Source organism: Hippoglossus stenolepis, chromosome 4, assembly GCF_022539355.2.
Source record: "Hippoglossus stenolepis isolate QCI-W04-F060 chromosome 4, HSTE1.2, whole genome shotgun sequence".
Classification (NCBI taxonomy): domain Eukaryota; kingdom Metazoa; phylum Chordata; class Actinopteri; order Pleuronectiformes; family Pleuronectidae; genus Hippoglossus; species Hippoglossus stenolepis.
The window spans coordinates 8,882,987-8,905,243 of record NC_061486.1 but is presented as its reverse complement, the minus strand read 5'-3'; the positions used below and the strand labels follow the sequence as shown (position 1 = coordinate 8,905,243).

General features: G+C 41.6%; 1 protein-coding gene across 3 annotated transcripts in view; it reads left to right on the top strand.

Annotated features, from left to right (window-relative positions):
• igsf9ba (immunoglobulin superfamily, member 9Ba) overlaps nucleotides 1-20,542 on the top strand; it is a 61,937-nt gene extending 41,395 nt beyond the window's left edge. Inside the window, exons 9-20 of one of the 3 annotated variants that reach the window (XM_035155449.2) lie at nucleotides 96-236; nucleotides 329-448; nucleotides 545-695; nucleotides 2,436-2,559; nucleotides 4,219-4,394; nucleotides 6,647-6,873; nucleotides 7,000-7,084; nucleotides 7,196-7,357; nucleotides 7,619-7,664; nucleotides 9,229-10,854; nucleotides 15,548-15,678; nucleotides 15,777-20,542. In XM_035155449.2, coding sequence (XP_035011340.1) covers nucleotides 96-236; nucleotides 329-448; nucleotides 545-695; nucleotides 2,436-2,559; nucleotides 4,219-4,394; nucleotides 6,647-6,873; nucleotides 7,000-7,084; nucleotides 7,196-7,357; nucleotides 7,619-7,664; nucleotides 9,229-10,854; nucleotides 15,548-15,678; nucleotides 15,777-15,985 — 3,198 coding nt within the window. In that variant the 3' untranslated portion in view covers nucleotides 15,986-20,542. Of the gene's footprint in view, nucleotides 1-95; nucleotides 237-328; nucleotides 449-544; nucleotides 696-2,435; nucleotides 2,560-4,218; nucleotides 4,395-6,646; nucleotides 6,874-6,999; nucleotides 7,085-7,195; nucleotides 7,358-7,618; nucleotides 7,665-9,228; nucleotides 10,855-12,600; nucleotides 12,647-15,547 lie in introns of all 3 variants that reach the window. The other 2 variants (XM_047339711.1, XM_047339710.1) reach the window with 2 other exon arrangements.
• The last annotated feature ends 1,715 nt before the right edge of the window (nucleotides 20,543-22,257 follow it).

Genomic DNA, 22,257 nt, shown 5'->3' with positions numbered 1-22,257 from the left:
TGAATTTCTTGGGCAGCTCAGAAACATTTAGACGGGACCCTGAGATTTCAGGACCCCGGATTTGAAGCCTTTTCAAATGGCCCCTTGTCTTGTAGTACCCCGGCTGGAGCCTGCTGCCTGATGGAAGTATCCGGGTGGCGGAGGCGACAGAAGACTCCCTGGGCACCTACACCTGTGTGCCTTACAACGCCCTGGGTACCATGGGCATGTCCCCCCCTGCCACTTTGGTGCTAAAGGTACATCCCTGCTCATGTCTGGTAGTGTCCGATGTTCTAGAGTAGACTGATCTGCCTTAGTCTGCATGGTGTGTGTTTGTGTGTGTGTTCAGGATCCCCCTTACTTTAACGTGAGGCCTGGGGGGGAGTACCGTCAGGAGGCTGGGAGAGAGCTAGTTATCCCCTGTGCTGCTTCTGGAGACCCTGATATACCATCCATCACCTGGAGAAAGGTGCATCTCACAAACACACTCACCTCCTGAGACTTGATCGTCTTGTGTATTAGGTTTATCTTAACCATGTTACTCTGCTGTCCGTGTCCATTGAAGGTGGGGAAGCCAAGCAGGAGTAAGCACAACATCCTGCCCAGTGGCAGCTTACAGTTTCTGTCCCTCAGCAAGGAAGACCATGGAGAATGGGAGTGTGTCGCCACCAACGTGGTCACAAGCATCACTGCCAGCACGCGTATCCTTGTCATCGGTACAAACCACCTGCACAGCGCTCTCATCCTCCTCAACCTCTCAGCCTTATCACTTACTTTGAATAGTGGTCGACTCATATTTGCGTTTCAATGGTGTTTGACTGAAGGTCAATATCTAAAAATGTTCTGTACTTAAATGCACTTTCATTTAGTACAACTGTATTATTCACTTTAACTGCAGGTCTGGTAACGTAGACTGCTCTTCCTCCTAATAATCCTTCAATTGGCACAATCTGAGCACCATACAGGGATGATTTCAGTTCCTAGTCCAAGCATCATGTCACTGTTTTGGCCGAACCCAGTGATGATCGCTCGTGCGTACCTGTGGCTTATCAGCACATGCACGAGTGCGTGCAACAGGATATTGGCTGCAAATTACTCATTAACAGCCAAATATCTCATCCATAACAAAGGATTTCTGAGTGTAACTTACAGAACCTTTAACACCAGTTATGTAAATGATAGACTCCAGATTCTAAAACCTAGTTATGGTGCCTCCTCCAGCAGTAATAGCAGCCATTGTGAGTAGATAAATGCCACATACAAAGTTTTCATTCAACCTCACTACACTGGCAGGATTATAGAGGTGTATAGTATAATTAACATTATTATTATGGGAATTTGTCAAAGATTATTTGTAAAAGAAAATTGTATTTGTCTATGGGTAGAAGGGGTGAGTGGGATACATGCAATCAAGGCCGTATGGCGTGAAATCCATTGACTCTGCTGTCAGGGTCCACCCACGTGTTCATTTATATTGTACATATATACATATTGTTACTACAACAGTATCATAAATGTGTATTTTTTAAGCTAGTTTAAAGGATTACTTTGATATATTTGACGATACACTTGTTCAATTAGTTAAACAAAAAAGATTAAATACTTATATAAATAAATAAATACCTACAGCAACACCTAATAACACATCTAGATCGGAAATGCAAAAATGTCAAGTTGTTCCCCAAAATCCTCAACTATTAAACATTGCAATATTTCTTCAGTAAATGTAACAGATAGGTATCTTCATAGTGTCAGGATTTCTATATAAAAACATATTTTGAACGAATTTAAACATCACTCCATCATATATGTGATGGAGTCAGTTTAGTTTAATTTATCTCACTGAAAAATCGAATAATCATATTTTCCAAATGCTGAGCTCGTCCTTTAAGTCTGTTAAAGGAGTAGTTGGTGTTAATTTAGTGAACTGTGAGCATGTCAGTGAGGCCTGCCCCAGTAGCCCGTCGCCTCAGAGCCTATGGAGCCATCACACCGCGGCCCAGCTGTGCGACCAGCCCTGGGCTCACAGGTGTCACGGAGCAAACAGCTGTGCTCCTCAGGCCACGCTGAGGTCTCGCTCTCTCTCTGGCTGAGGAGAAGCTGGCTGCGGGCCACTCTGCACAGCTGTTAGGTGGGTGGGACGAGCGGAGCAGGCGGCGCCGCTGCTCTTGAAGTCGACCTTACGCTGGTCACCACCTCAGCCAGTGTGACACTATCCACTGAGAGAAGCACATGATGCTACACAACAAAATACACACAGTTTGTGTTGATTTAACTCAATCAGTACGAGTCCGGCTCAGAATGACCAGTTATATAAATTAAATACAGTCTTCATTTATATTTCTAATTACTAAATGATATGAATTGATAATTGCAAGTGGTTGTATTTGATAAGTAAGTTAGCACTTGTGCGTTTTTATATTCATTCTCTGTCTCTGTCTCTATAAACCGCTCAGGCACCAGCCCTCATGCTCCAGGAAATATCCATGTGTTGCCCTCGACAACCTCTGCTAATGTGTCCTGGGAACCAGGCTATGATGGCGGCTTCGAACAGACGTTCTCGGTGTGGTACGGTCCAGTGTGAGTGCTCTTACTTTTACTTTTTTGGAGAAACACTGTACCTGCTGGTTATTGGCCTAGTTTGGTCTCACAGTAGGAGACATCTTTATTTATTTATTCATCTATTTTTCCTCCGTCTTCATCGTTGGTGGTAAAACATGAAATTCAGTCAGATGCTCACAGCTGAATAGTTTTGACAGCTGACTGTGTTACTGTGGGTGTTTAGGGGATGTGCATGCATGTGTGTAAGTAATGGAGCATCACTGCAGTAACATCCCACTCGCTATCAGATATGCTGTCGCTAATTGTCCTATCAGGGCATCGTTTTCTGACATTTCAATGCTTCCGCAGTAAATCATCCATCCTGGTATCACTGGATACTCATGTGTTGACTGTGAAAATGAAATGAAACTGAATGTTCTGCCTCATCGTGCTTATGTACAAACACATTTCACTTGAAAGTACATGTTTGTGCGTCAAAGCCCTGTAATTACCCTGGTAAGAGATAATTAAATCCATTTCACATTGTGGCCTAGTGGAGTGGATTACTGTGGATATAAACACATCTAAATAAGAAGATACTTGTTGCTTTCAAGGCTGCAGTGATAATTGTAATGTTGTAAAATGATGGTTTGCATTTAAATACTTATTCTGTCAGTGTCAGTCTTCAGTTGTTTAAATTGCTGATCTATTTCCTGGGTGGATCATTCAAGTGGGTTTAAAAGTAAGAAGATATCAGTCGTCCATGTTTGATATGAAAAATAATGTTTCAATAAATGCGCTGGGTTCAGGAACTGGCTCAATATTTAATACTTCTGATTAACACCAGGATGTGATGTTTACTGGGGACGGGTGGTTGACAAGACTCCTTCACTTTTACAGTTTAAATAAAAGTTTTTACTCATTTAAATATCTGCAAGAAAAGAGTAGTTGATAAAAAAATATTGATTTTGTTATCTTGATAATCAGTGTTGCCGACTTTCTTTTGTCCAAAGTTTTGGACATGGAACATAGAGAGTGATCAGTTGGTCCATAGCTCAACATTGAGGGATTTATTAATTTTACAGCAGTGAGTTATAGATATAAAATGCTAACTGTGTCAAGAAATAAAAATAATTCGGCATAAATGATAAATAATGTTCCCAGTAATAAATGAATGATTAATTAATATTCATTTGGATTTAATTCAAGCTATTTCTGTCAAGGAAATTACTTGAACTAATAGAAACTACTGAAATAACATTCATTAGCCGAACACAACTTCTCTATTCAGATCATTGATCAGAACCAAACTACATGATTCTGTCCAGGAAACCTTCCAGAATTTGTCTCCATTCCTCTTATAACCAACCGAGTAGACCTTCCTTAGAAATGTCTGTCATCAAAACAGCTACACAAACAGCACATTTTTAGAAAATGATGAATAAAGTCTCCAGCAAATTCCCTGGAACAAAGGGGAGTAATCTGGTGTAAGACCATGATGTGCCTCAAAGACAAGAAGATAGATTTATTCAGTGCATTACCTTTAAATTTCCTGCAGATTTCCATCACAAACCTACTGAACAACACTGTTATGTGACTAATGAGAGTCAGAACATTATTCACCATGATGCAGTTTTACCTTTTTATCACACTTTATATGATTGTTTTCTGTTTTTCTGTATCATTTCTGTTTATCAGGTCAAAGCGAGTGGACTTCGGTCCTCACGACTGGCATTCGATGCCAGTTTCTGGTTCTCAGACCTGGTTGGTGGTGCCAGCGCTGGAGCCTGGGACGGAGTACCAGTTCAGTGTGTTGGCACAAAACAAACTGGGCACAGGCCCATTCAGCGAAGTTGTGACAGTCAACACTGCAGGTGGGTGCCGTTACTCAAAGGTTTTTCAATCCACGTTTGGCGCTTCTTGAATTCAGAATCAACCCAGCGAGCTGCACAGATACTATTTATACTTTTAGATTTTCATCTGATGCAGTGTTGAAGACACTGCCCTCTAGTGAATTTTACACTTATGTGTATATAAGGGTTTAATTTCCACTGGGGATGGAGCAGGTGCAAAAATCCTAATCTTGTCTCACTCTTATTGTTTCAGGTTGATTATTTCTCTAACAGTTACTGTCTGACCGTCCAGCTGCTAAAATACACATGACAGAAGATCTGAGTTGGGAAAAGGCTCAGTCAGCTTCAGTTCAACCTGCTGCTGTTCACTCAGAGCAATAACCTAATAATAATAATCAGAGCAGTAGTCAACAAGCACCTTTCTGTTTTTTTTGTTGCCTGAGTTTCACCTCTCTGTCTGCACACAGTCTGTCCTACCTTGTTGTTAGAGGTTGTCATTGGATGGAGTTCACAGAGAAAACCTGCAGACACGGTTCAGGGAGGAACAACTACATCCACTTCTCCATCACCTCCACATAATTAGGAAAATAATAATTACATTTACACTGTAGTTTTCTACATATCCCCCCCAAACAAGGTTTAATGCATTTAAAAGTAATTTAATTAAACATAAATCAAAAAAACTGTCTCTTATCTCTCTCAAGTAAATTAAGTTGAATCAGACCAAGAACAATACAGCAGAGTTTTACAAATGTATGTTCCATGTTATTACATTTCTTTGCTACTGTTACTGTGGAAAACACCATAAACCGTTTCACTGTATTTTTTACCCATGAAATATACATAAATTCATATACAGTGTTGTTTATACTGTATATATCCAAACATCATTCTTGAAGGTCAATAACTTTACTCTCACTGCATCTTGCACACCAGAATGGTTTGTTTGAACAAAATATAATCTTTTACATGCACAAAGCACTGCTAATTTAATGCTCTTCTAAAACTGCACACAAATCCAGGCCTTTCAGCCTCTTATGAAGCTGGATACTTCTGTACTCTCCAGATAAAATGTGTTAAATGAGTATAAAGCTGATAATATGTATTCACAGGAACTGTATACATTTTCATGCATGAGCAAAACGATTGTCTCTGCAAACATGTTAAATTGTACAATACCAGAGTTATTTATTAATGTCACTAGTTCCACCTGTTTTTCACAAGACACGTTTGCTGTGAGAAAACATAAAAAATACATTGTTACTCAACGCAGCTGAATTCAGCTGCTGTTAGAAAAGCTGTTTTTAGATCTGTAGTGTTTTTTCAATGTAAAAAAAAAAAGGAAAAGATTTACATCTTTTAGATTCTTGTGTGTTTTAATCCACCTCATGCCTCAAGGGCAAGCTGCCAATTCAGCCTTTGTTTGCCCGCTGCGTGAACAGAAAGTGAATTAAAGGTGCGTGGTATTTAAAATCAATGTCTCAGCAGAAGGAACGGCACGAAGGGAGGAAAGTGCATGGCTGGATTTTCTATCATAGTGGAAAGAGCAACGAAATGAAGGGTTTAAAAGAAGGAATGTTTCAAATCAGTCACACACGAAATCTCTTCTGAGTCAAAGAAAAGAGACGACATCGACTCCTCAAACCAGTTCAGTCCACCTCATGGTCCAGTTGTATCATGTTTCACTTCTTATGGAAATCAGTGCATTGAGTTACCAATTTACCAAGGAAACCCTTTGCATATTAGTACGCCTGTATAAGTGTTTTTGTGGTAAAACTTTACTTCCATCACTGATAAGAAGCATATACACATTAAATTGATAGCTTATAACATACTATGTTTTAACTCTACTATATTAGCAGATATAAATACATTTTAGTGTCTATTAATGTACAATATTTGTCTATATTTATTTATGTTAAGTCATATGTTAAGTCTTCTTTGCTTAGAACAACATTATAAACCATATATTAAATGTTAATTTACTGCTGGAGATGTTTTTGTGTGTAACGAAGATGACTGTTAAAACAATTATTGGATGGATTGCCATTAACGTTAATACAGACATTCATCATCTCCAGAGGATCATTACTACTGACCGGTGACTCCTTGGTTTTTTCCCTCTGCAGGTTGATATATTTCAATTTAAGAAAAAATGTCCTGACAACTATCAGATGGATTTCCATGGTGCCCAGTCCAATATCTGAAAATGTCCTTGATGGATTGTTACATTTGGTGCAGACATTTCATGGTCTCCCATCTCTGGTCTGCAGGCTCCCCTCTGGGTACCCCAGAACCACTGGTGCTTCTTACTCCACCACGGTGCCTCACAGCCAACCGCACGCAGCACGGTGTCCTCCTCACGTGGCTCCCTCCAGCCAACCACTCCTCACCCATCGACCGATACATCATGGAGTTCCGCCTCGGGGAGAGGTGGGAGGTTCTGGACGACCTGATCTCTTCCACGGAGACTGAGCTCATAGCCCGGGACCTCGTCCAGGTCAGTTACTGGGAGGTTTTCTTTTTTAATGCTTTTTATTTCACTTTCAATGTACGTGGCACAAATCTGTGTATGAGAGGGACAAAAGAACAGTGTGTGCGGTGCCTCTCTCTCTCTCTCTGTCAGGAGTCCTGGTATGAGTTTCGAGTGATGGCTGTCATGGACGACCTGATTAGTGAGAGCAGTAATGTCGTAGGCGTATCAAGCACGGGTCAGTTTCTTCACAGTAAAGTTTGACAATCTACACACAGAAATGAGGAATAGATTTTCTAACATTTTAGTATGCAACCTCTTCATTTTACCTCCTGGTCTTCCCCGTCAGATCCCTTCCCTCCTGCGGAGCTGCCTGATGAGGGGCTGGCGCGCCCTGTGGTGGCGGGTGTCGTGGCAACTATCTGTTTTCTGGCAGCGGCGGTACTGTTCAGTACTCTAGCAGCTTGCTTTGTCAATAAGCAACACCGCCGCAAACTCAAGCGCAAACCAGGTCGGTCTCCATCTCCACTTAATGTATTTAATATATTAGGTCTCACATGGATGGATTACTGAACTTAAAAAAAAGACACAAAACAACTGCAAAGAGACAGAAAAAGACACAAAACAAGATGCAAAACAAGCACAAATGATGAGGCCTGTCACATGTCTGTGCCCAGGGGCCCATCGTGTCATAATCCATCCATGTGTCTGACTTGTACTGGTGGTGTTCAACAGCAAAAAAAGCTAAATTTAAATATTTTTGTCCTCTCAGATCCTCCCTTGTCGGTGACACACTTCAGGAAAAGCATTGAGTCACCGTAAGTAAAGCCAACGACGGAGCCCCTGCAGTCGACCAGAGGCGGCCGCTGCTGTGCATCTCCTTCTGCACCTTATTTAGAAACTAGACATTACTAGACATACAAAACCTTTTTCGTGAAGCTGCTTGATACACACATTTTGCATCTCCTGTGCTTCGAGACAAGAAGTAATATGTTTATGCAAAATGAAAAAGAAATAGAGAAGGCGACGAAGCAGCCCAGGGTTTATTGTGCATATTGATTAGAATGGATGCTTGAGTTCTTTCGGAGGGTGTGGAAGAACATGTACAGTAGCAGCCTCTAGCGGATCATGGGCAGATTAGGGAGAGTCCAAAGCAGCCAAGTCAGCATTTTAAACGCATTACCCAGAGTGCCCCTGCTGCAGTGTGTGTGTATTGATTTTTGATCCATCTGTATTCTTTAACCTCAAACGCTCTCTGCTTCCTGCATGATTCTCAGTGTTTAATAATGCTGCACATTGAATCTATAGTATCTGCTACATGTGTGTACTCGTCTGTCCGTGTGTAAAACCTGTGTACGTGTATGACTGCATTTCAATCTCAGAAAGAAGCTCATTTGTGACAATAATCTGTGTGAATCCCATTCCAGTGTAAATGTTTGTTGGCCTGAGACTTTAGAGGACATCATTAGTGTCAGATACTTTTGTCTATTTCTATGAAATGGTCCAGGCAGGTCACGGTGTTCTCACTTCCTGCGAGTGGCTTAGATAAAGATGAACCAGGCCCATGTCGTTTGTCTCCCATCGCAGGCCTCCTCTCACCCCCTTGCCAGGGGTAGAGCCCTGCTGGGACGAGCCAGCCAGGAGCAGTTTCTTGCCCCCGCCCGCCAGCCCCCTGTGAGTGCCTGCCTGCACCAAAATACAGAGTGTGCTGCACTGCACTGGCTTGGCTGCATGGTTAATGCATTGCATAGAAATGATCAACTGACTGATTATTTCCTATAGTGAAGTCTGCCGCTGGTCTTAGTGCATGCACAGACTTTCACGCACCATACCAGGGAATAAACTGCATTAGCTCAGTTGCATGTACAGTTCAATACTGTGCACATGCACTCTTTACAATGTCTGTCTACGTGATGCATTCAGTGACCCAGTAAATGTCCACTGTGCTGCTCCTGGTGTGGGCAAATGAGGCCTGGTTAGATGTCATCTGCTTCCCTCACATCACCATTTGGTGCAGCATATGGAAATTGGGCTCACGTCTGCTCAAGAAGATGTAGACTCAATGGATAAGTGATGCGGTTGTCATGGTTGCGTCGTTGGTTCTCCTCTCATCCCATCATTCAGGCTTAATTCATTAGCCGCTGTCCCATCAGGATGCTGCCCCGCCATGAGTTGGTCATTATCATAACGCTATTCATTATGGCTTTCTTGATAGAGTGCTTTGGCTTTGTACTGTGTCATCTGTTTGGTTTGAAAAATCACCATTGATTGACAGCATAAATATTATGATTTTGTTTTAAAATATTTGCCTTTTTCTTTCGGGGTTTCTTTTGGTGCATGTTAAATCAAGCCAGTGTCTTGTGTCTGCATTTTTTAAATTAGGTTATCATCGGGGAAGATAAGTCCAGAGAGCTCCCCTCCTTCTCGGCCACGCTCTCTTTCTTCTGATGGCTCCCAGGGTCCAGGCCTGTACGTCAGGAGGCTGCCCAGCCCTCAGAGAGACAGGGACAAAGAGCTCTCCTTCTACAAGAAAACCAAGCGTGCCATAGCCAGCAAGAAATACAGTGTGTCCAAGTATGAATCAGAGGTCACCACGCCTATTGAGCTGATAAGCCGCGGCCCCGATGGCCGCTTCGTCATGGACATCAGCCCACCGCCGCGCCGCATCCAGGGCTTCCCCTTTGCAGAGGAGTCTGACATGTACCCCGAGTTCCGGCAGTCTGATGAGGAGAATGATTTTGACCCTGGGCCTATGCCGCCCATCATGCCCACGCTGCGGCCCCAGCTCTCCCCAACGTCCTCCAGCCTGGAGTCAACGCAGCCCCCCAACTACAGCCCCCGCCTACAAAGGGCCATGGAAGGTATGAGCTTTGCAGAGGGCAGTGCACTTCACGCCTCAGGGCAGGCCCCTACCTCCCGCTACAGGGGCTTTCCCCAGGGCCCATTCTATGGGTATCTAGGCAGCCGCGGTGAATCAGGGATTCCACCACCATTCTACATGCCTGACATCAGCCCGCGTAGCTCTGCTCTGTCCTCCCCCCCAGGCACTGGAGACGGGCCCTATGGTTACCCCTCCATCCCCGAGGAGAGTGGAGAGATGGAGCACCATCAGTACACTGCCTCTGGCCATTCTCTGTCTCACACACACAGCCCTCCTCCTCGCTCGCCTGATAGCTGGCATCCTCATGAGCTCCCCTTCCTGGGTCTAGAGGGTCCACGGTTCATATACCCACCTCATCATCCCTTACATCACCCCCAGGACCTCCCTGACCCACCCCCATACCCTCCTCACTCTCACCCCTCCAGTCGCCTGCACCTCTCATCGCTACAGGATCCAATGAGTCCTGGACTCCTGCAGCTGGAGGTTCCTATGGCTCCCCAAGGCAGAGACAGGTCCATGGGGCCTCCGGTTAGGCGTTTAGCTATGCAACAGGCCCAAAGTCTCGGCCAGCTCAGACACACGGCCCACGGTGTGGGTGTACCAGTGTTGCCTTACCCTGACCCGCTAGCCCGTGCAGGGAGCCCAAGCACAGCCCCCAGTAGTAGTCCTCAGTCCTGGCTCAGCCCGAGGGCGGGGCGCCGGGCAGACCCCAGCCTACCCCCACTAGTACTCCAGCCCTCTCGCCTCTCTCCACTCTCCCAAAGCCCCCTTAGCACCCAGCCAGGTTCTCCAGATATTCTAGTACGGCCCCCTCCGCGCCCCAGCATCCTCCGCACCTCTCGGTCTCTGGAGATGCCTGAGATCACCCTGCAGCCCTCGGCCACTGTCAGTTTCTCCCGGAGATCCTCCCTGTCCACCTCTCCCACTCAGAGCCAGGGCACCACGCAACCCAGCCCCAGTTACCACGCCCACATGTCGTATGCCTCCACTGCAGCCAGTTACCCCTCCCAGTCCCCCTCTCCTCCACCGGAGGGCAGGGATGTTTTCGGGCAGAGGCCGTCCCAGAGAAGGAGAGAGGAGGAGATGCTGCCCTCAGAGCCCTCCCAGCTCCAGATATCAGCCTCAGGGTAGGTGATCCATTCCAGTAGAGAATAGTCACATATTAAATTAAAGACGAGACTTGTCTCCTCGTCCGCTCTCTAGACCAAATTTCCCACGTAATTATCCACAGTTTTACTTTGATGTTTTCGTTCAGGCATAATTAAGATGCATATTGTACATAAATATGCAGAAGGCATGGAATTGCATTTAGCACAGACTGTGTCAGTTCATAAAAATGACAGTTCTCTAAACTTTAATCACATGTGGAAGCTATTTGATTTTTTAGATCATAAATTTGTGTCTTTATTATTTAATAGCTCATATTCAATCTCATAAATTATTGATCACAATAATGAAAAACTAAGTCAATTAAAAAAGCAATTACTGGAGGAAGATTAAGACACATGAAAGCTACAGAAACCCTCAAGTTTACTGTTTTTGAAACTGTAATTTTTTCTTGTCCCCCATTTTGAGCATTGCAACTATGAATTAAAGTAACTTCCACAACTTCACATGAATTAAACCTGATTTGATCAATTATCGTCAGAAGTTTCAAAATAAAAAGGAAGTGAGGCACAAGAAAAATTCAACTTTAATAATTTACTGTATATGTACGTTTACATTTGTATTTTTATACTATTACATAAAATGATGTCAGTCTCTTAATAGGTCACACTTTATGAAGCATTTGTAACATAAGCATTTTATAACAACTTTTAGGTTATTATTCACATTTGCTCAGTTGAATTATAACAAAAGCAAGTATTACTGACTTACGAGATCAAAACTTTACACATCATATAATATACTTATATATTATTATATTAGTATATACTTGTAGGATATACTATTACAACATTAGTTGACAATTTATTGATGATTAATAGATAATAATAATACTTTGTTACAGCTTATAAATGCTTTGCAGAGAGTCGTTATAAAACTATCAGTTCTGTCGTTACATGTTTTGATAAAGCATAAATAAAGTGTCAAGAGTTTCTAACTTTCTAATTAGCCGACACTAGTATGATGTTACCATGTCATTAATGGATTGTCTGTAATTGTAATTATAAATAAGTTGTAATAACATAAAACAGATATTCTGCAGAGGTTTTACAGGAGGTTGGAGTTCAGACGATAGACCAGAGGGGTTTTCCTGATAAATTAAAGAGCCATAAAATAAATGTAGTGTCATCCTGGTAGAGGACAAAAGCCAGCCACTACTTGGCAACCCAATATAATTAAATTGTTTTTAATGGCTTTTAACTGTCCTCTAAAGCCAAAGTAAATAATTTATCAAACATTAAATTAACAACTTAATGAGCTATCAAACAAATGAGTTACAGCGTATGACCTGCTCATAAAAGGTGTCCTATTTGAAAGTTGTAACCATAAGGATGAAGATTCAGTGAGAATATGTTTTTCATGAGGGAATAATAAATATCAGGAGAAGACATTTTTCCCAGTTAATCCAACATTTAGGTGGATCATTGTTCGTTTGCAGAAATGTAGACATAACACAGAAAAGCTTATATAAAAACAGTGGAGACTCATTTACTTTAATGCCCTGTAGCATTTCTACACTGCACACACTCCTGCGCCCCCTCACACCCACCTCACCACCCTTAGAAGCTACAGTGAGACAGTAGCCAAAGCCACGAGGCAGAGACTCGTTCCTGCACCATCACTGGCCTTTAAGGGAAAGTAGCTTTTAGGGCTGCTGCTTTATAGAGGGTAAGGGTCTTACCTGATTTGTTTTTGATTGATCTCAGCTATCTGGGCAGCGTTGTTGTGACCCGGTCCCCTACGCCGCAATAGGTAAGGGTCGGACCCATGTCTGATAGGGGAGGGGTCAGCAGGGGGAGGGCTCTAATCACTCTCTCCTTTAAAGGGGAATCGCTTTGGGTTGTGCCTCTGTGCTGGATTCAAGTGAAGTAACAACTAATGGTAATAATAATGACACACAGGACACATTTGTCGATACACATCCAAGGCGCAGTAAGCCTGCCATGCCGTGGCACAGTGCGCTGCAGGAATTAGGCTTGTGAGCAAGCAGGAGGAGCGGTTTGGACAGTTTGAGAAGCATTTGATTTTGTCTTCTGATTGTTTGAACACAGACATGTTTCCCTGCACCAAAAAACAAAAAAAACAAAAAAAAAGACTTGAATCAATAGAGGACGCACATGAATGAAAGACTGGAGTATTCCCCTTTAAAGTTTTGTTCCATGTGCAAAATGCCATGCATGCATTCTCTAAACTTCTCTCTACGACCAAACAAATAACTACAATTCTCAAACTAAATTCTTTGTCACATTTGTTGTCTTAAGTGCTTTCGTTTTTCTGTCATGTGACTGTTTTTTAATGGCCATCTCCTCTTCCTGTCATGTGACTTGTTCTTTAACGGCCATTTCCTCTTCCTGCCATCTCCTCCCGTCAGCATGGTGAAGCCTCTGTACGCAGTGTTCATGTTTATGAAATCGTGCTGTACAGTGTTTATGTCTATTGGAAATGTACTGTATATTAACACACTGGGGCCTCTGCACACAGTCCATGTGATAATGGGAGTGTTCTCTATCTGTGCAGGACTGTTTTAAGTCTCAGATTGTGTCTCGCCCTCTCTGCTAATGCCTCTCAATCTCTCTCTCCGCAGTGACAAGTGATGGACAGCGTCTCTAGAGCTTTGTGTTCCTTTTGAAACATGTGTGGCACAACAACCTGGCTTAATGAAACATTAAGTCACGTTTTGGAGCTGTTTGTGTTCAGTCGTTTGAAAAGCAAAGAACCTCGTGAACCTCATCAAAACGTAAATGTTGAGTTTCGGAGGTTTTTATTTAGCTTTATTCACATATTTCTGTACGAGACGGACAACAGAGCCAGAGTATTGGGTACGAGGTGAAACTACTGCTAAATAATACTGCTTACGATGAAAGAGACGATACTTAATGTGATTATTGATTTGCTGATTTGATTATTTTTCATTCAACTTACTGTAGCATGTATCACTCATGAAATGAAAATAGTTATTTCGGGTCTCATTAGCACATTGAACAGACAGTCAGAGAAAAGCTCTCACACCTTCTGCAGGGGTCAGCAGCCTTTGGTGGGATGAGAATTCATGTTTGTGAACACGTCGTTAGAGTTGGTCACAGTATTAGAAGAAGTTTGATCTTTTTTGTTATAATAATAGAGTTACAGGCCTATTATCTGAACAAGAGCCCTCGTTTCGAAACCATTTAGTGAGGTGTGCTATTAAAATACTAGAAAGGTGAGGAAACCCCCACGATGGCCACTTACATCCAGATCATTATCCGGATCCGCACCAAATTTCTCCTGTTCATAGATATTAGCACTGTACACATGTCTGATTTTCCTCATCAAGACCTCTGCATTGTTTCTGGAGGAAAACATTTATAAAATAAAAAGCCAAAAATGTCAATGTTAAAGAAAGTAGAACAAAATTCCTGGATCTGCCCTCTTTATCTGATTCGCTCCAAAAGTGAATGAGTTCTTTCTTGGCCCATATACCCCACCCCTCTACCAAGTTTCAAGAAGATCAGTTCTGTAGATTCTCCAAAAGAAACATATCTCACAATGTTCGAGAAAATGATAAAAAAGATTCAATGGGTTCTTTCACACACAGTTACGTCTCTTCATGCTATGAATCCACTCTCCATTGTGTGACTGTGGTGAAACGGCCTGATAACCCTGCTGTGTGTGTTGCCTGCACACTGGTGCATTGCACTTTGCCTCGTGGTTACAGCTGCACATGCGCTGTTTGACGGAGGCTCAGGGACCAATCAGCATGAACTGTGTGCCGGTCTTTTTTTGTAAATGCAGATTCAACATTATCACATCACTATTAATGGTGTAATCTTCTTTATCACTATTATAATTCATCAATTTGTAATTAAAAAAACATTAATTAACTGTAGTATCAAACACATTAGTGACATAGAATCCGTCTATATTGTAATAACGTTTTTACTTTCTCACATGCTACTGAAAATGTCTTTGCTTGTCATAGGTTGCTGACCCCAGACCTAGTGAGTACTAAAAAATAACGTATTGGAGGATTTTAAAAAAGAAAATCTTTATTGTTACAGGAACAGTAATGAATAGTTCCACAAAGTATTTTCATTTTATGAGTTTTATACAGCAAAGACCAATATTGCCTGCATATCTCAAGCAGTCATTACATAAAGACCCAAAACTGAGTAGGCACTACAAATTGAAATGTGTTTAGCGCTGTTGCCAAGATGATATAATGTCCCTGATATTTTAAAACATGATTATGGGACCACGAGTTATTGGACAAAGTGATTTTGTGTCACTAATAAAAAACCCTTTCATACTGAAATGTTTAACTGTGTGACCGGGTCTTTAATGTAATGACTGCATGAGGACAAACCAATAATTTCACCAAATCCACTTTATGTCATCTATTCTTTCTTTCTTTCTTTCTTTCTCTCTTTCTTTCCCTTTCTCTCTCTTTTCATGTCTAACTTTTGTCATCCATCAACGCGGATATTAAGTGGATATTCATCATGTTAGTGAGAGGGCTCTCAGTAGACGTATACGAGCTCATCAGATCATTTGATAGCTTCTACTGGAAATAGCGCTGAATGTTCCATTTAGTCGTTTTCAGTCTGAGACGGGACCGAACACGACTGTTGGATTAATGCAGATCAATGTTTGCTGTGCTGTCTGTCGTCTTCTCAGGGAACCTCTAGGTGCGTCTAGTGATCCTGCCGGGTCTGAGAGCTTACCAGCACTGCTACACCACTGCATTACTAAAGCCAAGGGAGTGGCTGCCAACAACAATAACAACGCAGCCCCCGCACGGAGAACAGGTAAGTCAGACGATTCGAGAAACGAGACACAAAACTTCATCTTGAAACCTGTGGGTGGCGTGTTACTCCTGTGCTTCTTCTCCCTGCCTCCCTCCCAGGTGTGTTTCCCTCTCAGACCCAGCAGCAATCTCAGACACCCCAAGAGGGAGAGGGCCTCCACCTCCACAGAACGAGGAAAAGGCAAAGCAAGAAGAACCCCTATCTCTATTTGACCTCCTTCCTGCACAGCAGGCAGTCTGCGGAGGACCAGACCGGCATTCTGGCCAGTGCAGACTCTGAGGGCCCAAATTATGGGACTCTACGCTGACACGTGTGCCCGCTAAGCCATTGGACTCGACTAAACCGCCTCCTCCACTGCATACACACACAGACACACACACCTCAGCTCTCCCTGCTCCGCCCCCGGCCTCTGTATCAAGCCAACACATTTCTTGTAATCTCTCAAAGTTCATTTTTGTGTGGGGAGCGGGAAGCATTAAGCTGAATACTCCAGGGTTGGAAAAATCGTATTAGAGGACAAGAACAATGGCTTTTCTGAGTTGTCACCACGACTTGTCTGTTGAGGAATCTCACTTGAAAACGCTCTGAAAATATATAATGTATATAAAATAGTAAAACAAGGGATTTTAGCTTCCTCCTACAGTAATAACGATGTGTTGGTTGAGTATGTGACAACACGTTAAAGATTTTTCACTCACTGGTCATCGAGGGGTCCACGTCTTTAGGTTTTTCAGTCGAACTGAACTGTCAAGCCTGGTGCATCTTCGGACAGGGACATGAGTCTACCTTTCCTACAATACAAATAGTGTCAGTATTTAAACACAGGGTTCTTACCACAAAATATACCTCAGAGTAAACGCAGAATTGCTGTAATTCTTGTGGTATGCTGTACGTACTTGACCTTTTTACATATGAAACGTATGGACAAAAAGGTTTATATCACACACCATTGCTCATTCGAATGGATAATAAGGCCTAACTTGATCTAATTTGGAAGCTTTTTTATTAGCCGGCATATTGTGTTTGCTTTGATTTACGATCCAGTGCCAACCATTAGGGAACGGTGTCTTAATTTGCTCGATGGGCTCAGTGTGTTTACACGCGTCACGACAGCACGGCGCTGACACGAAGATCGCAGCCTTCCTGAGAAGTGTGGAAAAAATCATTTGGGACTTACACGCTCAACACAGGTTGGACTCGTAGGATTGGAAGAACAGGGTGATGAATTGCGAAGTGTTCTGTCGTATGTATTCCATTGTTCATCATTCGTGAAATGTGGCACGTCTCGCTGTGCCTTTTTTCGTTGCCTTTTCTTTCTCTCATTCTTTTTCTAACATTAACTGCCTTTTCCTTCGCCTTGTCATGTTTGTCTCTTCCGTGGGGGGGAGGAGGAGGAGGGAGTCAGAGACTGCAATGTTAAGTGTGTTTTTACTTTCTTTGCCAAGGACACATGAGAGGAAATGCTACGGAGGATGCATTACTCTTTTTCTCTTTTACATTTATATCTTATAATGGGTGCTTGATTTAACTGTATGCATCATAAATACTAGGGCAGAAACAGAATACCCTTAAAAATAACAAAAAAAAACAAAAAATAAATGAATGAATAAACATAACTTCAGTGGTAAAAGTTTTCATGAGGAATGAACAAACCAGAGGATGTTAATGTTTAACTGCGGCTGTTAAGAGGAGAATGTGACTGCTTCATAAAGCTGTTAACAAGCGATGGGGAATATTCAAACAACGGCCACCCTGACTGTTTATCTTTAACAAGGGGATATTACGTCCTAGCTACTGCTCTGTATGTTTAAGTTTTTTCGACACTAACCGATAATGAATGTATGTTTTGCTGTACAGGAAATGAATGTACATTGAATGACCCATTGCGTGAGATGACCAGTTGGCACATCAAGCAACAAATTGTTTTACTTCTCCGTGTTGTGCGATAACAACCGGTTGACCCCCCCCCCCCACACAGGTTCTCTCGACCAAAACGGCCGTTTTACTTTTATCGCTAAAAGCTCGTTCAATCACTCAAAGACATATCAGATAGATTTTTCCAACTGCTACCAACCAATCACAGGATCTCTGACAAATGTCCACACAAATGAATCAACTCAATGTCTGCTAGCTGAAAAAACCTGAGTGAGAAAGTGATTATTGCCTGAGAGTGAGCGTCAAAGAGCATATTCTACTTTAACAAATTGGTTCCGTGTAAGATACGAGGAGAGAAAAAAAGAATCTATATTTGTTATGTACTGTACATGGTGTGTATTGTATTTGTAAAGATAAATCCAACCATGTTTTACAGGAAGACGTTCTTTTACGAGGGCGTGTGAAAAAGCCGGGAAGGATTCCCAAGGTGAAAAGAAATTATATATAAAAGTATTTGCTTACAGTACGGCTTTAAGTGGGTAATAATGTTTTAAAAACATTTTAAGGTGCCTCATTTGTCAAACTTTAGCAGATATTATTGTATCTGAGAAGAGAAGAAACCTTAATGTTAGTACCGTACGATGTATTATTGCCATAGCCCGCTGGCTGCACAAGTTGAGTAGTATTTTCTCTGATGTATAGTACGTGAATGCCCACTGGGAAAAGCTTTAGAAGCAGAAGTGTGTCGCCCTCTATAATATTCCTCGAACAAAGTAATGCTGTATTTTGCCCGTCCATGAGCACACATGTAGATTCACTCCAGATCTCGTCACCTTCAGGCGTCCAAAGCAAATAAACTGAAGGAAACTTTTTTCTAAGAGTCACAGACATGCTATAGTCACGTACAAACACCGTGCTGTGGAGGAAGTTGTGTTTACATTCGTTTGATAAAGACAAAGTGTGTGTTAGGGCGTAGTTGCTTCGAACATTACGACTTGGTGCTATGTTTAACTCTGTGGTGCTGTAGAATAGAGGTCTGACGATTTTTTTTCTTTTCTCGTTTTTCGGTTTCCACAAGCAACACTCTTTCCTCTTGGCCCTTTGTGTGTGTGTGTGCGTGTGTGCGTGTGAGCAGCTAAATTCGCTCCGGTAGACACTCTAGGTCCTAATCATAACAGTATCATGGTGTGATGACAGTGATAGACAATAATGGAAAATAGTAGTATAACCTCAAATAGTAGAGACGTTCAAAAATTGAACTCAAGGTGACCTGTTTTCTATCGTGTGTTTGCCATGTCTGTCTGTGCTTCCAAGGTACCCTCTCTGAAGTATATTTGTGATGATATTCAGATTATTAACCCAGCCTAAAAGGAGCAACATAACCTGATTTAGATTTAGTGCACACCAAGCGAGAGGGAAACCGAGCGCATTGATCTTTTTTCTACACACACACACTTCCTGTAGGTCTACAATCTCCGGTCCACAGCTCTGTTTTTTCAAGCACACTCCCGCAGAAGCGTCTCACGCCATCCCACCAAACTTTTGTGACGGATGGAGCTCCTACTAGTACTGTACAGTTATAGCCATGACCGGTCACCACACCCCATTTGTATTTATTGCTGATACTCCTGGTAGAGCGGTGTTAGGGAAAAGCTCATACATCCTCTCTTATGGTTTTTTTTTTTTACGAATGGATGTTGTCTTCCGGGCTCTTTTTTCGCATATTCAACAGAAACATGTACAGTGTTTTAAAGAGGGCTGCTTTGGACGTACTGTTAGCTCACTTCCTTTGGGGTTTTCTGTTTGTTTTCTTTGTTGTTTTACTTTTATTTATTTTTACTATTTTTCTTTTTTTTTTACAATTTCTGCTTACAGCTTTTAGTGCATCACTAGGTGCTGGTAGGATGATACTTAGAACTGATATGATTTTTTTATTGTATTAATCTTGCATGTAGAGACAATACAAAAAAACGCCTATTTAGCAATCATTCATGGACATCTGAGCTGGTTGTTATTGGACGGAAAAATAGAAATATGTAGTATTTTCTATATTCTCTGTTTTTTCATGTGTACCAGCACTGAGAAACTAGAATGTATTATTATCGTAGGCTACAATAAGCACTACATCGTCGACTGTTTTAGCTAATGCTCATACTCAAGCAAACCAAGTAGTGCTTAAAAGGAAGAAAATTTACATTTCATGTCATTTTCATCCACTGAACTCTGTGCTGTACATCACATGTTTACATTCTGTATTATATGTTGTTGATCCGTTTTACTTTGTGCATAATGTCTCCAAAATGTCCGTCTTTATGTCGAAGCATTCAACAATGTTCATATGTAAATATTTCAAAGCAAAAACATTTTTTTTTTTTTTTACTTTTCTCCGTTTCAGAACGATAACCTGATGTTTCTTTCTTTGGTCGTTTTTTGTTTTTTTTATTCTTTTGTATTTTTAGATTTGTCATTCTGTTCTCTCACTACATCAGGTAATAAGCTTCACTTAACTTTTTGTGAGCAATTAACTCATACTGTATGGTGCTGTACCAAAGCCTTATGTATAATATTTGTATTACTTTCCTCTCGTTTGCCACTGCTGTCCAGTGAAGTCTGTATCGTCTCAGATCATGTCGTACTCACTCTTCATGTTCAACTGCCATGGATCTCGTTTCTTTACCGAGTAAAAACAGAAACCTGAACGAACTCTGGTCTAACAAGACTCTGGCCCGTATCCAACCGGCCTGGATTTAAAGTGACAGTTGCCATCTCAAGCCTTCATAGGGAAAATGCACAGGCTCAATGCTGGTAGCTCATCGTGACGTAGACATGGGCCTAGCACATGATCTACGCTCTATCTATGGCATGTCTGTGAGAATATGAAAGCAGTGTTGTATTCATGTCACCATATCATTTCAAATGCTTAGTCCCATACGAAATTTTCCTCTCAAATTTTTGTATTTTGATATAATAAAAAAAAAATCGAAAGAGATTTGACTTTTCCTTGTGGTTTTGTCTGGTGGGTGGAACAAAGTGGTCTGTGAAGAGGAGGGTGTAGTTCACATGTTGAACACGAGGTGTAAGTATTGGGCAGAGGACGGGGAAGATGGTGTGAGTAGTTAAATGAGGTCAGATCTTTCTTTTTCTTTGTTTTCACTTCTAGGACACGCAGGCACCTGCGCATGGGTCAAAGTTCAATTTAATTTTCTGCTCAAAAAATAAATAACCACAAACAGGTCAAACTGACAAATGCAAATAAGAAGATTTGTTCAGGGAATTCCAAAGGTTATGTTTAAATGCATCTGTGTTAATCAGTGATAAATATTTTAATCCTGCCTTTGTTGTCTCCACCCAGGCGTTAAAGAATGACTTGTGTTGCAACTGAGCCCGGATGAAGAAAACAAACAACCTGAGAGGAGCTGCAGTGTGACTGAATTACCTTTGTGCTTTTGTTGAAAATTCCCTCTGGCAGCCAGGGGAGCAAACAACGGAGCAGTCATACATGAGGAAAAAAGAACAGAGCAGTGACTCCACAGGTCAAAGACACACAAAGCTTCAGAGGCCTGCGTGGTCACTTCAATTTCACATTTCAACACAGAGGTTTAATAGTTTAGTCAGTTTTTATTATAACAAGTGAATTTACAAGTATGTTATGTATGTGGCTTTGTACAAGGTGTTGTTCGAGTTAAATTTGAGTAAGACAACACAAAACAATGAGAAATGCCTCAGGTGAAACCTTCAAATATCCTGTTTTGACATAACAGCACATTAACGATGACAAGAAACAGAAAAACTTAATTTGTGACATTTCAAATTATATTTCGAGTTAGAGTTAAGAGTATATAATAGAGACTATTGATATTCTGGCATCAGTCTGGTGAATATAAAGCTACAGCTGACAGTTAGCTTAGCATAAAGACTGTAAACAGGTAGAAACAGCTAGCCTGGCTCAGTCTGTACTGTAGATACATCATGTAAAATATGTTCCCAAACTCAGTAATTACTGAATATGACATGAGCTATTGAGGAGATTCTTCAAAACTCATTATTATATGGTTCTCCAGAGAACCTGTAAGCATATTAAGGCGAGTGTTATGGTTAAAACAAATTATTTACTTAATATTTAACCCGAACATATTAAGAGGATGAATTTTTGTTTACACAATGTTGACCTGGGGAACATTGGACTCTGGGAACATAGATTTTAATCGCTTAACTTTGTATAAGAGACTGTTGGGTAATTTAATCTATAACAGAAATAATCATATGCTGGTAAAATAAATAGTGGAAATAAACACTGAGGTCAAGTCCTCAAATTTGAACTTAAAAGCAGTGCTGGAGTGAATGTATATCCCAACACTGATATTAGTATATGTCGAACTGATGCTTCTCTAAATGTTTGGTATTTTTGCATTATAAAAGACATAAAATATTTGTAAAAAAGGGTATATTAAATGGGTATTTCAGTCCTTGGCTGATATTAGACATAAAATATGGCTGATAGAGACACAAACATGGCTGATATAAGTCAAACAGGGTCTCGGTGTGTCCTCCCGCAGAAAGAGGAAGCAGAAGAGCTGATTATCTTCCTCAGTGGACACACACAATGAGCCGATGCATTGGGATGAGTTGCACACACACACACCAGTACTCACTCCTCTCACTGTTACCACCCCACCTACTCCACTTGCTTATGTAATTCCAGTA